A 16,621-nucleotide genomic window follows, 5' to 3' on the forward strand; every position below is an offset into this window, starting at 1 on the left:
ATGAACAATATAGCCATAATGAGGCACAATTCATTGTTTTGTGTTAAAATAATATTTTCTATATTTTTAAACATATTTTTGATTCACAAATTCATTACCGTAATGCATCCAGATAAAAATGTCATGGTTTCCCCACACTTATATTCAATAAATATTTAATAAACTTTATAAAAAATAAATATACATTTGTTTAAAAATGTATAATTTAACAGAATATAATCAAACATAATGTTTTTAACAATGTATAAAGAATAAAAAATCTGAAGGAAAATTGATGAGGAAAAAATGGTTAAATGTTACGGTAATGATAGAATCATTTGCATTAAAATATGTGCATATTTTAATAAAATTAATAAAACATTTTGGTGGTACCAGCTACCCTTGAGCAAGAAAAAAAAAAAAAAAAAAACTTTTGTTGTTTTTTGTATTTAAAAATGTGTTACGGTAATGAATTTTGTTGCTCACAGTATCTAAAAATGTCAGAAAATACCTTAATTTTTTTAAAATAGATTATAAATTCCTATTAAACAGTGACTTTAGATTGTATATGTTATAAAGGGTCAAAGAAAATATGTATTCAAGCTCTCTATTTTTGCTATGAGCTGCACCATGTTCAGGAGAATCACCCAATGTGAATGAGAGCCATAAGAGTAACTTCCTTCATGGTGATTTTTTTAGCTCCAGCTAGCAAAAACCTGGTCTGAATCATTTCCAACAGCTGAAATCTTTTCACACGGAGTTCCCTGAAGCAAAATGTGACACACAATATGGTTGAGAACCACTGGTTTACAGTTATTTAACAACATGTTGATATACTTTTCACATTGCTAGACATTAATAATACATTATTCAGTACACTACAGTTCTGTTCCTAGGTGAAACAGAAGTGGGCCAGCCGTCTTTTGGCCAAGCTCAGAAAGGACATAAGACCTGAATGCAGAGAAGACTTTGTCCTGTCAATCACTGGGAAGAAAGCAGCGTGTTGTGTCCTGTCAAACCCCGACCAGAAGGGCAAAATGAGACGCATCGACTGTCTCCGACAAGCTGACAAGGTAACTAAAGAGTACATCTTGTAATCTGAAGGTAGTTTAATGTTCTGTATGCAAAGTTTTTCAAGTGTGGAGGAACACAATCAGTCATGATCTCTCCATAGATCATCACTTACTACCTAGAGCAGCTCCCACATTCACTCTATTCTCTTGTATAAATGGTTTCATATAAAATAGTTTACAGTATAATGGAATTCACTACTACTGAAGTGAAATGAAACATGTTGACTCTCATGGCTGATTACAGACTTATGATTTAAGTGTCCACAGGCATCTTTTCTAGTTCACAAACTAATGTGAATGCACACTTTATCATTACTTTTTAAAATATTTTATTCTTTATTGAGCATGATAGTGTTTTGAAAGTAAAAAATAGATTAAAAATCACATTTTATGTTGGACTAAAGGACTAAAAAAGACACAAAATGACTAAAAAAAGACACAAAAAGACACAAAATGACTTACAAAGACACGAAAAGACATGAAAAGGATTCAAAAACAGACAACATAGCCCTATAAGACTCCATAGAGTTAAACCATGTATGGTGGGCGTTAATGTGTGTTTTCATGTTTAACTGTGTCTTTTTTTGACACCAGTCCCCTTTTCAGTCTCCATCACATGATGTCATTGGTTTAGCTATGAGGGACGGACATCTGGGCTCATATGTAGAAAAGAGATGATGCATTAAAACATTCAATCAAGATGATGTTTTGTGATTTTCGAGGTGTGGCGGTTGGACCTGGTGATGGTGATCCTGTTTAAAGGAATCCCATTGGAAAGCACAGACGGAGAGCGGCTGGTGAAGGGGGGTCAGTGCTCCAACCCAGTCCTCTGTGTCCAGCCCAGACACATCTCTGTCTCTGTCAAAGAGCTGGACCTCTACCTCGCTTACTATGTACAAGAGAGAGGTAAGCACCAACACACACTTACATGTTAATGTGCAACATTAAAGGTGTGTTATCTACCTTGTCCTTCATTTGTGTGTTGAGATCTAGTGATGCTTCTATCACTCTAACAGGATGTTGTACACTGAATTATTGGATGCCGCTGGTTATGACTGTAGCTAAGACTGATGGCATGAGAGTAGCTGAATTCTGTTGTCTCCATTATACAACCTAAAGAATAAATAAACACACAAAGACACATCCTGAAGTGGGCATGCAGACCTACATTATGACATTTCCAAAGCAAGAATAATAGTATACAGCATAACTTCTCTGTTAACTTGTTGGCTTCTTGGTTAGAACCTTTTGTCTGATGAAGCCAGAAGAACTAACTCAATCTCACTCAACATCAGTGGGTAAATGGTAAATGGACTGCACTTACCGTATCTCCTCAAATAGTAGCCGGATAAAAAATCAGTTTGGGACCCGGCTAATAATAGGGGCAGGCTGTTATTTGAAGGAGGCTTTTATTAAAAAAAGAAAATCAGAGCAGCTCTGACCGGCACTTTTTAGAGTGTTTCACACAGCGCATTGTAACCAGTTACCCGGATGTCGGCCATATTGGAAGTACTGGGATGTAAACAGACAATGAACAGCACGCTGAATGTTCATTTTAAGCAGGATTTAAAATGTCTAAACTACTAAAAAGCCCAAAAGAACGTGCGTAAAGGGCTTAACTTTACAGAGAATGACTAGGACAGCGGGAGAAACAACCATATTTACCTACAGTACTAACTCGTGTGGCCAAACTTCTAAATACAGGTGTTGTGTTGAAATCTGTTACCGTCAAATGATGTTTCCTGAATGGTGTTCTCCGTAGCATCACCTCCTGGTTGGAGTTAGGATTTAAGTTTAAGGTTAGGCCTTGTAGAGATAACTGTTGGGGGTTAAGGTAAACTTGGGCTCATGTTAACAACTTAAAGGAGGACTGGTTGGGGTCAGGGGTCAGGTTGGTGCAGGTTAAGGTAAGGGGGACACATATCGACGGGGGAACAGACTTTGACATAACACCGGTAAGAATCCCGGCTTATAAAAGAGGCCGGCTTTTATTTACTAAAAATAGTTTTTACACCTGGTTACTAAATGAGGCCGGTCATTAATAGGGGCCCGGCTTTAAATTGAGGAAATACGGATGCTGCTTATCCAAATCGCTTTACACTACAGACTGCACCCATTAACCTGTTCACACTCACATTCATACTGGTGGCCGAAGCTTCCACAGAGTTTATCTGGTGCAGGCATTACCTTTGGATGCCAAAAAAAGTAGTCTATTTGTAGACTTCTGGCTGGCTCAAATTTGCGTACGCAAGTTGAGATCAGACATCAGATTTGATCGTAACCTCCGCTCATGTCCAAATTGATCTATTCTGAGCCTTGCGTAGAAATTACCGTACACCCACTGTTCTGCAAAACGTTGGTTTCTTAAATGAGGGCCACTGTGTCTAGTATAGTAAGCTTGGTCGGTAGTTACGCAACTGGTGACATTAACCACTAACACACTTGTCAGGCACTAGTGGAGACAAATATTTGATTTGGTTCACATCTTCTCAAAAAGCTTTTCTCACAGAGGACTCATAACAGGACTCAACTTAACCTAATATCATTATAGGTGGCTACTTTTCATTCAAGTGCACCAACAAATAGCTTGGCACATATCAACTGAAAGTAGCCTTTATTCTACTTTGAAATTGTCCATGGTACACTGCCCTCTACTGGAATAAACAGTAGTATGTACAACAGTTAGTTATGAGGACAGAACCTGCAGGAAATAAACAGTGTATTAGTTGTTGTTGCTTTTTAAAAAAAAAAACTCATTTCAAAGCATGTCACTCCCTCCTGCTGCATCCTCACTTCACCCCTTAACCAACCAGGTAGTACTTCTTATAGGCACCTGATGGACTCAGACTGGGACAAGTAGGTATGAGACAAACTAGCTAACATGAGCAGCTAAGAGACACCTTGATGAATGTGGGGAAAGTGTTCTTTACCCTTCTTCTCTCTCTTTGTGGCTGCTGTAACTCTAGGAACTGTGCCTTACTAAAGTTGTCCTGATTTATTGAAGTTCTTAGATCTATTTCTTTCTTTTTGTCTCCAGAGGCAGAGCAGAGCAGTAGTCCCAGTCATACAGGAGTGGGGTCTGATCAGGAGGACAGTCGAACCGCCACCATGGGTAATATAAAGAATCTTCCATTAGGAGGAGTATTCTGTGGAACCTGGTTACACAAGAAGTACATGTAATGTACGTACACATGCATAATGTCGATCATTTCTCTTTGTGGGTTACATCGTGGTGTAGTGTTTGCCACTTCGCCTTACAGCTAAAAGATTCTACAATTCTACAATGTAATTTAGCAGATGCTTTTATCAAAAGTGACGTACAATTGAGAGTTAATACAACACAAGCAAAGATGAAGTCAAGAAACATAGCAAGAGTAATTGACATGGGTTACGTTTAAGTCCATTAGGACACAAGTGCTTTTAGGTTGCACGATACTTATCGTTGTCAGCTGTGTAGATCAAGTGTGAAGGTGTTCAGTAAAGAATTGGGTCTTCAGTCTCTTCTTAAAGATTGAGAAGGACTCAGCAGATCGGATGGAGTTTGGAAGTTCGTTCCATCACCAGGGCACTACAGAGGAGAAGAGTCTGGTTTGAGACGTAGAGGCCTTCAGCAGTGGAAGAGCCAGACGTCTTTCACTTGAAGAGCGTAGTGGACGGGAGGGTTTGTGGACCTGAACAAAGGAGTTCAGATAAGAAGGAGCTGTGCCTGTTGCAATTTTGTAGGCAAGAGACAAGGCTTTGAATTTTATGCAAGCTGCAACTTGTAGCCAGTGCAGAGAGATTAAGAGTGGGAAGACCCACCAGTAGAGAGTTGCAGTAGTCTAAGCGTGATGTCACGAGGGCCTGAACCAGGAGTTGTGTTGATTCGTCTGTCAGGTAGGGTCTGATTTTCCTGATGTTGTACAGGGAGAATCGACACAATCAGGCAATTGGGAATACATGAACTTTGAAGATCAGTTCTTCATCAGTCATGACACCCAAGTTCCGTGCAGAGCTTGTGGGCACAAGTTGCATGGATCCAAGCTGAAGATTGATAGGTTGATATAAGGTGGGGTGGGCTGGGATGACAAGAAGCTCCGTCTTTGAGAGGTTGAGCTGAGGGTGGAGATGTCGGCAAGGCAAGCAGAGATACGAGCCGAGACTGTGGGGTCGTTTGGTGGGAAGGAAGGGAACATGATGATTGCACCAAGTGAAGTGGTGTAAATTGAGAAGAGAAGGGGGCCTAGCACTGATCCTTGAGGCACCCCAGTGGAAAGGTTTTGTAGTTTGGACACTTCTCCCTTCCAAGATACTTTAAAAGATCTCCCTCAAAGGTAAGACGTGAACCATCGGAAGGGAGAACCTGATATACCAAGTTCTGTGATTTGGTGGTTAACAGTGTCGAAGGCTGCAGAGAGGTCCAGTAGCAGTAGAGCTGATGATTGACCAGCTGCTCTGGCCAGACGCAGTGGTTCTGTTACAGACAGGAGTGAAGTCTCAGAAGAGTGACCCTGCTTGCCAGACTGATTTGGTTCGTGTAGGTTGTTCTTGGAAAGGAACCTGGAGACTTGGTTCAAGACTGTACGCTCCAGAATTTAAAAGGAATGAAAGAAGTGAAAGAACTTTGAAGATTTTGGTGGTTGCTGAGGTCAGAGGTGTTTTTAATACCACTGCTGCTGGATTCGGATATATATGGTTTTCAAAATATGATTATATTTTGTTCCAAAGCACATATTGTGGCATAGTGAGATACTTGAGAGCCTCTTGATCATAATGTTACAAAACAACCAACACAGTAAAATAATGAAACAGGAAAAAGGAAGACAAGCCAAAGAAAGCATAAAAGCAAGCCATCAAACTCGCCAACTCCACAGCTACAAAGGAACATACCATTCTTCACCTTCTCAGGACTCACACACATTAAACACAGCATCAGCATCTAATTTCTGTCCTGTTTCTACAGATGGTCCAGAATTCCAGGAGAGTTTTGTGACATCAGGAGTTTTCAGTGTCACTGAACTGGTCCAGGTCTCAAGAAGTAAGTCTAATAAACCATTAGCTTTAGCCTTTACATGTCATACCATATGATTTTAAAGTAAGCTATGGGGCTGCAAAGAATAATGGCTATATTCAAATTTGGAATTTATGAGTTTCCTACCCATAACTATAACTATGATGGCTGTTGAACACCATGAGAGAAGAAGTAGACCTGCACCAAACAAAATTGGCATAGCATTATTGACATTATGAAATGTAAATCTAACTCAAGTCCTTGACTTCTGCACAAATCAGAAATGTTTGGTGTCATCCACAAGCCACTGTGCACGCTTCCTCAAATGTAATGTCACAGTAACACTTTTATAGTATTGTGACTCTGCAGAAAAAAATCAAGGCTGCTTCCAAGTAAACTAATTAGGTCTGAGCTGAGTGTCCTCTTTTCTCTGTCTGCTGCCACAAACAGACTCACAGCTGTTCCTGCTGCTCTACAACCTGACTGGCCAGTGTAGCAGTGTTATTGGGATAATGAACATATGATCTGCTTCACACTTTAACAAACAGGGAGAAAAGATACAACATGCAATGAAGAGGATAGCAGATTTAGTCACTTTAACCCAGCAGTTAGGATATATGATAAGCATTACGTGTTTTGTGACATTTTTCATTCTACTGGCTGAAAGATTGAATACAAGTATGGAGATGCTATAGAATATAGGAGTATAGATGACTCAATTATCCATGTGTAGGTCATAACCACAGTTTGTGTATTTGTAGCTCCAGTGGTCACAGGAGTCGGACCTAGTTTCTCCATGGGGGAGCTGCAGGGTCATCTGGCTTATGACCTCAACCACTCTGTCAACCAGCCAGTCAGCCTCAGGCGATCACTGGCCAGCACCTCATCCAGCGGGTAATCACACACACACACACACACACACACACACACACAGCCCTCCTCCCGTAAACAGCTCCAAAGATTTTTGGGGTTTGCCAACTTCTATCGGCTGTTTATCCGTGACTACAGAAGCGTTGTTGCCCCCATGGCCAGACTGACTTCTTCCAGACTCTGGTACTCCTAGGATCCCAAGGCCGAGGCGGCCTTCAGACTCAAGGATTTATTCAGGTGCACCCTGAACCAGCCCTCCAGTTTATCATTGAGGTCAACGCGTCTGACTCACATCTAGGGTAGGGGCCATCCTCTCCCCGCGCTCCTCCAAGGACCAGAAGGTTCATCCCTGTCTGGACTGACCACAAGAAGCTCTCTTACCTCTGGGCCCTGTTCCTGGGTCGGTTCAAGTTCACACTCAATTACCGGCCTGGTTCCAAGAAAAGGCAATCTGTCCAGACAGCTGGCTGCTGAGGAGACGGAGGAAGCAACCACCATCATGCGTCCTTCCACCTGGTTCAGAAGTCCCTACACGGGATGCAACGGCACACGGTAAAATACCGAACCGTTCGGTCCGCTCTGCACAGAACAATATGCCCTTATGAACCGCAGGTTTTCGGTTTTGCAATTAATTTTGCACTGATGCTTTGCAGGCCACTGTGTGTGTGCCTGTCCAGGCAGGATAAAAAACGCCTTCCCCACGAGGTAATGTCCAATCACTGTTGTGCTTCCAGTCACGCTCTCACACTGTTGTAACTGAAGCTGGGTTCAAAGTGCAGTCTTTTTGCCATATCCACTTATCAAATCCAATCAAATCAAAATTACTTTATTAAATTCAGTTAGTCTGGTAACTCTGGAAGAATGAGACAGCCTGATGGCTGTAGGAGCGAAGGATCTTTTTAATCTCTCCGTCCTGCAACGGAGAGAGAGGTCCATAAAGGTTTCATGTAGCGGATGATCCGGGTATTTCAAGATGGCCTCGAAAATCTTGACAGTGCATCTCTGTGTCTGATGCTGCCTCCCCAGCAGACTGCAGCATAAAATACCACACTTGCCACCACAGACTAATAAAACATCTGCAGTGTGCCGTTGAGTGCGGAGATATATTCAGATGTGAACAGTGACGTAATGATGTGGTTCTCTAGCCTGTGGAAAAGCGTTATATTATTCAGTACACCAGTGATACTGGAATTCATTTACTGCGATATGCAGTTTTTGCTGAAAAGCAAAATAAAGAGGTCATTTTGGGAGAAAAAAAGTTGTTCTCTTTCCACACAAAACACGCAACGAAACTGTACCGCAACCGAGGTACGGACTGTACCATGATTTACCTTTACCATTTCAACTCTAGTCCGTACGCACCCAGCCTTTGCCCAGCGACTCCCCACCGTCTGTTCCTCACAGTCCGGCTTCTCTCTCAAGTGCTCCAGTGGGGCCACACCTCTCGAGTCACCTGTCATCCCGGGATTCATCTCTCCCTGCTGAGGCAACGTTTCTGGTGTTCTTCCATGACTCAAGACACCCATAACTTTGTCGCCGCCTGCTCTGTCTGTGCCAGCAACAAGGCATCCCATTTTGTGGCCGGATTTCCTCCCTCTCAAGGTAACACTCATCCTCACTATTGTTGACCGGTTCTCCAATGCGGTTAATTTTGTCCCTCTCCCTAACCTCCCTTCTGCCTTGGAGACCGCCGAATTGTTAATTTTGTTGTTAATCGCTGGAATCTTATCTCATGTGTTTCATACACATGGCATCCCTGTGGACATTGTCTCGGACTGGGGTCCCCAATTCTCCTCCCAGGTCTGGAAGGCTTCCTTTGGGGCTTTGGGAGCCCTGGCCAAACGTGATTCCATGAAGAGGTACATCACCGAGCCACGGGGTTAATTCGGCCTTCCTCCTCACCTGTGGGAGTTTTCTTTTTGTCAAAAAGAAGGACTAGTCTCTTCCTCCTTGCACTGATGACCGATCCCTTACCGACATGACAATTAACAGCATGTGTCCTCTTCCTCTCCTCGACTCCACATTCAACTCTCTCCTCTCTGCTACTGTTTTCTTAAATCTCAATCTCTGCAATGCCTTCCACCTGGTGTGGCTCAAAGAGGGGGATGAGTGGCTTAACACTACAAGCTCCACCACTTCGAATACTTGGTCATGCCCTTTTGTCATACCCCTGCCGTCTTCCAAGCCCTTATTAATGAAGTCCTTTGGGACATGTTGAACCGGTTTGTCATGGCATCCCTGTGGACATCGTCTCGGACCGGGGTCCCCAATTTTCCTCCCAGGTCTGGAAGTCTTTCTTTGGGGCTTTGGGAGCGTCAGTCAGTCTCTCCTCGGGGTACCATTCTCAGACCAAGGCCAAACAGAGCAGGCCAACCAGAACGCGGAGACTGCCCTGCACTGCGTTTGTGAAAGACCCCCAGTCTCACTGGGATGTCCCCCTTCATGGCTGCCTTGGATTTTCAGCCTCCCCTGTTTTTTGCACAGGAAGAGAAGGTGACGGTCCCCTCCATGCAAGCCCACCTCTGGCATTTTAGTCAGGTATGGAGGGCGGCCAGAGCATCCTTGGTCCGCACTGCCCGCCCAGAACCAGCATCTGGCTGATTGCCACCACACCCTGGCTCCAGAATTTCTACCTGGACATGTATGGCTCTCCTCCAGAGACTACCCCTCTCCCGCAAGCTCACTCCCAGATTCTGTGTGTTCCCTGTTTTCCCTTCCTCTTGACCTACTTCCTACAGGGGCATTATCCATGGGAGTTGCCTCCACTTTTCCCACTCCCACTGCAGACACTCGGTGCCTCATCAGAGCAATCAAGCTCACCTACAAAGCCCTGGCTTCTCCACTTATTCAGCACCAGATCATTTGCTGATCTACCGGTAACTCTCCAGGCTTTCTCTCAGTGGAGGGACAACCTTAAATCCTAATTTTTGTATATTTGTGAATAAACTGTTCAACATTCTGCCAGCCTCTTGTTCTGCTTTTGGGTCTGCAAACCCTTACACACAGATGTCAGCAACAATTATTAAATCATCTGTATTTAGTAATGGCCAACCATTCGTACTTTTAGTCATTGACTCCATTAAAAGTAGCGAAGGAGACACCATATTTTCAGCTTCCTGCCTTCATCACTTCACACATTGCACCATGAAACTGAGATACTAGATGTCTGAATGTCTGTATGTTTGTCTGCAGGAGTAAGCGTCAAAAGTCTGTCTCTATGGAGGAAGAGGCTGACAGTCCAGGAGGGGAGTATTACCACTCACCTTCCTCTCCAGCCAGCAGCTCCAGGAACTGGACTGATGACATGGAAGGAGGTAACAGACTGAAAATAGGACGTACAGTGTCCAGTGTCACACACAGTATGACTTAAACATGAGCATAACCAGTGGTTTAAATGGCCATAGTCCGGGGAGGTGAAGAACCAGAAAGATTTAAGGGCTCAAGAACCCCAGGAGTCATGGGATCACAGGGGTTAGAGGGAGAGAGACAAATGGGAGAAGAAGAAATCAGAAGGGTATTCGTCGTGGAACTGGGGTACTCAAAGCAGAGGAGCTTGTGGCAGCAGGAAGTTTGAGGGACAAAGGACTGAGTTGAACCAAGTTAGATTTGACCATGTGAGATGTGCACTCAAGACCCCAACTTAAAACCTCCTGAGACCTCCAGTCTGATTGTGTTCCTCAAGCCTTAATCAGTAAAAACTGCATATTTCCCTGTGATTGTCAAAGCAAATTGAAATCTGTCAGTGACTTTTTTTTTCTTTGGTGCACCAATAACTATTTCCATGTGGTTTTTTTAGGTCTGTCTCCTCCAGTGAAGAAAGTGGAGCTGGACAGTCCCTCTCCCCAGGAAGACTCACCAAGACTGGGCTCCTACACTCAGCACCACCGGCCAGTTATAGCTGTTCACAGTGGTCAGTGACACACACACACACACACACACACACACATATACATATATACAAAGTACTGTGCAAAATTCTTAGGCAATTGTGAAAAATGCCTGGAAGAATTATGAAAGCAAAGGGTGGTCACACCAAATATTGATTTGATTTAGATTTGTCTTCTGTTCACTCACTGTACATTTTGTTAATTGATAAAAATAAACTATTAACATTAAATTTTTTTAAAGCATTCTTATTTTACAGCATTTTTTCATACCTGCCTAAGGCTTTTGCACACTACTTTATATATAAATAATAATAATAAAATACTTTTTTAACCCTGTTTATCCTTGTCTCCCTATCGTGTTTCTGGTCAGGTCTGTCTCGGAGTCCCCACCCGTCCTCATCTATTCATTTCCCGCCCTCGTCTTACTTCCCCCATGGAGCGATCCGCTATCCCCCTCACCTGACCCAGGACCCCTTAAAAGATCTGGTGTCACTGGCCTGCGATCCTGCCAATCATTCCCCCAGCTCAGTGAGTACAACCAGCTCTGAGAAGCTCCTCTGCTACTTGATCTGACTGACAGCTAGCATTTTACTACACAAATACTCCAAATCACACAAGAATCCACCTCCACTGTTATTCTGTATATAAACTGAACCACACGAAGAGCCTTACACTGAGAGTAACAGCAGGCATCAGCAAGTTCCATCAACAGACAAAGAAAGTCAAAGCTGCTATGTTTTTAGCTTCTCGCTAACCGCGGTTAGCTCAGCACACGTAGCCTCCAGGCTAAGCAGGTGACCATCTACCGAGTCCGTGTTAGTCTCCAGAGAGGTGATGCGTTGGCGGTGGCTGGACACAGTGGTTTGGACGAGGTCTATTTTGGTCTCCAGCGCTGAGAAGGATATCTTAAATTCCGAAGCTAACTCGGCCTTGTGGCGATCTCAGAGGCTTGTTAGCGCGGTCATGCTAAGCTCGTTAGCCCCTGCATCGGTGGGAGGCGTAGAGTCTTTTTTGCTTTGTTTTGCGTTCTTACTTGCGTGTCGTGGTGTTGTAGTCTCACTGCGATGTTTCCTCGGATAGTAAGAGGCGGAGAGAGGACTTGAAAAAGTAGAGATTGAAAAAGAGTGCGGGAGAGCAGGGGTGAAGCGTCTACTCCGCGTCCGCCATGACCGGAAGGGCACCAAAGCTGCTATATTTTCGACACAAGATCAAACACCACAAAAGAAAATCAACCCTTTCGGATGGCTGAAAACTGTGATGTTTATATTGAATTCATATTAAAGACTGCATATCAGTTATTTAGTGGAAGAAGTGGACACTCTGAACGGATACAACCTAGAAAATGTCTACAATCAAAAGATGTATCATTTGTGTGCCAAAACCTGATTTTTGTTAGAAAGGTAAAGAAATAACATGTTTGAAAAATCTTAAAAGCTGAAATGTTCTGTTTGACATCTTAATTCTGAATTGTATTTAATTTTGAGTAATCACTCTCTGTGGCTCAATGATTACTATCTTTAATGTTTGATTTTAGTTAACAGATGGGGCAAGTTGTAATTGTTAAACCTAAACACACAGACAAAGAAAGAGAGAGATAAACTGCAATTTTACTATGTTGGTCTGTTGTGTTACAAACTAAGTCTTCTGTATGTCTGTCTGCCATGGGAGATGGCTAAAGGCTGAACACAGTGTAAAGCCCTTTGAAGATGTTGGGCTGCATAAATAAAATTAAAAATTGAAATTGAAACCTGAACAGCAATATTAAGAACAAAAGAAATGCAGCTGTAACACACGTTGCCTGCAGGTGGAATCACTATTACATTTGCGCAAACTACTAGTTGTTTGGTCTGTTGAGGAAACATCTGGATGCACTTCAGGTTTCTTCTGCTGCTGCTATCTCTTTCCTCTCCTCCTTTAGGTGGTGCAGGTTGGCATTTATATAAGTAGCCAGACAAAGACCAAACACCTCCCCCTTGTGGGGAATATGCAGTTTGTGACAAGTCAATTGAAAAGGGTCTATTAGAATATAATCAAGCTCTCAGTGTTAATGTGAGTTAGTAGCATCTACACTGCAAAAAATGTGTGTCTAAAAACAAGATAAAAACACTGAAGCTGAGGGAAATTATCTGCTGCATGGACAGATAATTTCACTTGACAACATTTCTTAAATTAAGATTATTAAATCTAGAAATAAGCATGTTGTACGCTTAAAATAAGAAATTATTTGTTTCTTACCAAGATAAAAAAAACTTTAGATTTAGAAGTGTTGGATAATTTATCATTTATTATTAAGAGTTAATTTCTTATTTTAAGCATTCAACATGCTTATTTCTAGATTTAAGAATCTTAATCTAAGAAATATTGTCAAGTGAAATTACCTGTCCATGCAGCAAGATTATTTCCCTCAGATTTAGTGTTTTTATCTTGTTTTTAGACACACCTTTTTTTACAGTGTAGCTTTTCCTCATATAGTGGACATGCACAGTGTGATGCAGATGCATGTCACTTCAACACATACTGCCAATTATAGTTGAAGTTCATGTGAGAGTGGTAAACATTCTGGAAATGTGTTCATACAATGTTTTTAGCTTCAGAGTGCAAATGGATTAAAACTGTTTGGAATGTTTAATATAGACTACAAAGACAAACTGTATAGTTTAAATATACAGTAGCAACATTGCAACACATGTAAAATGATATGTTTGGTTGTCTGTCTTCCTCATTTTCTCAATTTTCCAGCTGAATGGCAGCAACCAGGTTAAAGTGCCCAGTCACTACATCTCCTCTCAGATGTTGGCACCTCCTGGACCAGCACCCTCCCTGGCTTCTCCTCCATCCTCCCTGCCCAGACCAACTCTGCCTGCAGAGTCCAAGGCCACAACCACCTCTTCTGACAGGGGAGCAAACTCCCCCACATCACCCAGTAAGTGTTCCAAACAAACTTCCATTGACAGCTTTTGTGTGTGGCATGATACCTGAGGTCATCATATAACCTTACAACATATTATATGTTATCACTTATACCTCTATATTTGTATATAAAAATGCAGTGATCAGAATCAGGACGGAAAAAGTCCCAGAAAAATAATAGATACTAGATTATGTACATCATTTTGAGATGAAAGTGCAGAAAAAGACCAAACAAGGATAATGAATCAATCAATCAACTTAGTTGTCATTACAAAGCACTAAGGTCTTATCTCCCCATGGGAGAGGAAGCAGGACAGGGTGGCAGGGCCAGCAATTAAGAGAGGGAGAGATGGAGTTGGAGATTGTGTTAGAGATGGTGGAGGTAAACTGCTGGTGTTGGAGTTGGTGGAGGTGGAATAATGTGTTTTAGGTGGTGAAGGTAGACCGATGGAGTTTGAGGTGGTGGAGGTGGACTGATAGAGTTTGAGGCAGTGGAGGTGGACTGATGGTGTTAGAGGTGGTGAAGGTAGACCAATGGTGTTTGAGGTGGTGGAGTTGGAATGATGGTGTTTGAGGTGATGGAGGTGGACAGATAGTGTTGGAGAGGGACTGAAGTGTTTGTGGTGGTGGAGGTAGACTGATGGTGTTAGAGCTGGTGGAATTGATTAGAGGAATTTGGAATTCTTTTGGTTGGCATAATGTTCGTAGTATACAACATTAAATGGACAACATGAATATTCCAAAAGGTATTTTTTTCTAAATAAACAAAGCAAAGCAAACAAAACACACAATCTATAGAGAATAGAGCTACAATGTGTAATCTAAGATTATTTACAGTGTAAAAGTGCAAAAGAGAAAAAGCTTGTGTGTGTGGGTGCATGTCTTCAGGACAAAGGATCCCTTTCCTGTCTTAAAGGACAATGGACCATGTTTTGTTGTGTCAGGTTTTACAGAGCTGCGTGTCTGTTAAAAGCCAATTTAAACTACATTCTATGTGAATCAGTGTGTGAGCAAATCAAATAAGTTAGTAGAGTAAGTTTGCATGTACGACTTAATGTCTGTGTAAAGCAAGATTAACGTACAACTTGCTTCAAGTCTTGCTAATTATCTTGTCTAAGCCCAGTATCAGTCCACAAATGGGAAGGATTATGGAGAAATCCCACATGATAAATCACACACTTCCTTTGAAGTTATTCTCTGTTGTACTTCTAGATATGGACAGATTTTTTTTTAAATAGAACTGCCTTATGAAACTTTTGACTTGTGACATGGAGTTATGAGAGACGTTATAAAAAACTGATGTTGTTCATGCATACACCCTCAGCATACTCGGCCCCTGGGACACCCCCTGCCAATCGCACCTCTTTTGTTGGAGTAACCCCTCGAGACCCGGGTGGACTCTACCAAGCCCAGGTTAGTATGCTTTACATTCATTTTCATTTGGGCAGAGGTCTCCTGACTGTTCCAGAGGCCCGGCTGAAAACTAAGGGGGACAGAGCGTTAGCAGTCAGGCCCCCGAGACTCTGGAACAACCGAGGAAATCAGGTCGGCTGAGTCAGTGATCTCTTTTAAATCTCTTCTTAAAACATACTGTTATCAGATGGCCTTTCCTGATTTTACCTCAACTTTACCTTCCCTTGAACTGCCTTTTAATTGCACAGAACTATGTCATTTTCTAACATTATTTTTATCTGTTGTTTCATGTCTGTTTTTAACTTGTCTTTGTAAAGCAATTTGTAACATGTGTTTTGAAAAGTGCTCTATAAATAAAAAAAAACATATTATTGTATCAGAATCAGGATCCTTTATCGTCATTGCACAGGGTAACAAGTACTAGTACAAGGAGATTTGCCATCAACCCGTCCAAAACATATAAAACACACAAACAATATGACAGAGGTGATATATGACGGTCAATGTCAAAACTAGCCACTAATGATAGTATATTGTAATTAGGGGTGCACCGATTGCAATTTTCTGGTCGATCACCGATTTTTAAAAAGCCTGACCTGCCGATTCTGATTTTGGCCGATACCGTTTTTTTTATAACTCACAGCATACACCTTCAATGTTTGAATCTTATTTTTATTGAAAACACTTTAACAAATAAAGGAAATCACAATGTCTGAGGTAGTTGATAAAATATTGAACTTAAAATAAATAGCAACAAATTACAGGAGAAACTAACAAAAGAACTGCAACCATAAATAAGTGTCCTGAGTTTTTGGTTTCATTATAGTACAACATACATACAACGCAGTCATGCAGAAGTACGCGTACGTGCAGACGCACTTTCAGACCTTTGCGGAGGTAGATAAGATCGCTAGATAAGATAGGTTTGACGTAAAAGAATCGACCGATCGCAGATCCAGCAAAATTAAGGAAATCGGTGCCAATCGGTGCACCCCTAATTGTAATGATAATACATAAAGCTAACTCATTTAGGTGTGATGATAGATAGATAGATAGATAGATAGATAGATAGATAGATAGATAGATAGATATTTAGATAGATAGATTATACTGATGATATGATGGTAACAATGCTATAGTTAATAAAGTAATCTTCTTCTTCTTCTTCTTCTTAGTGACTAGACAGTATATAATAATAGTAATAATAGTACAGTATATAATATATATTGTAAAATATAATATGTAATAATAAATAGTAACAATATGATAAAATAAAAATAAATAAAACAATAGTAAATAAAATAATATAATATAATAAATAGAATAATATGATATATGATATATAATATAATAATATAATAATAATAATAATAATAGCAGTATATCACAGTATATAGTAATAATAATGGCAGCAACAGTATATAGTAATAACAATAATAATAATAATGATAACATAGCAATGTGTCATGCGTAGATTTAGTGCATTTCAGTAATGTTGG

At 41.4% G+C, this 16,621-nt stretch overlaps 1 protein-coding gene across 2 annotated transcripts in view; it reads left to right on the forward strand.

Moving 5' to 3' along the window:
* The window catches only part of nfic (nuclear factor I/C), a 41,075-nt gene that overhangs the window by 14,373 nt on the left and 10,081 nt on the right, over positions 1–16,621 (forward strand). For both annotated transcript variants that reach the window (XM_059340569.1, XM_059340567.1), the window contains exons 3-12: positions 876–1,052; positions 1,775–1,958; positions 4,090–4,164; positions 5,995–6,069; positions 6,804–6,936; positions 10,105–10,226; positions 10,709–10,822; positions 11,170–11,327; positions 13,539–13,722; positions 15,034–15,122. In XM_059340569.1, coding sequence (XP_059196552.1) covers positions 876–1,052; positions 1,775–1,958; positions 4,090–4,164; positions 5,995–6,069; positions 6,804–6,936; positions 10,105–10,226; positions 10,709–10,822; positions 11,170–11,327; positions 13,539–13,722; positions 15,034–15,122 — 1,311 coding nt within the window. The remainder of the gene's footprint in view (positions 1–875; positions 1,053–1,774; positions 1,959–4,089; positions 4,165–5,994; positions 6,070–6,803; positions 6,937–10,104; positions 10,227–10,708; positions 10,823–11,169; positions 11,328–13,538; positions 13,723–15,033; positions 15,123–16,621) is intronic.

Source organism: Centropristis striata, chromosome 9, assembly GCF_030273125.1.
Source record: "Centropristis striata isolate RG_2023a ecotype Rhode Island chromosome 9, C.striata_1.0, whole genome shotgun sequence".
Lineage (NCBI taxonomy): Eukaryota > Metazoa > Chordata > Actinopteri > Perciformes > Serranidae > Centropristis > Centropristis striata.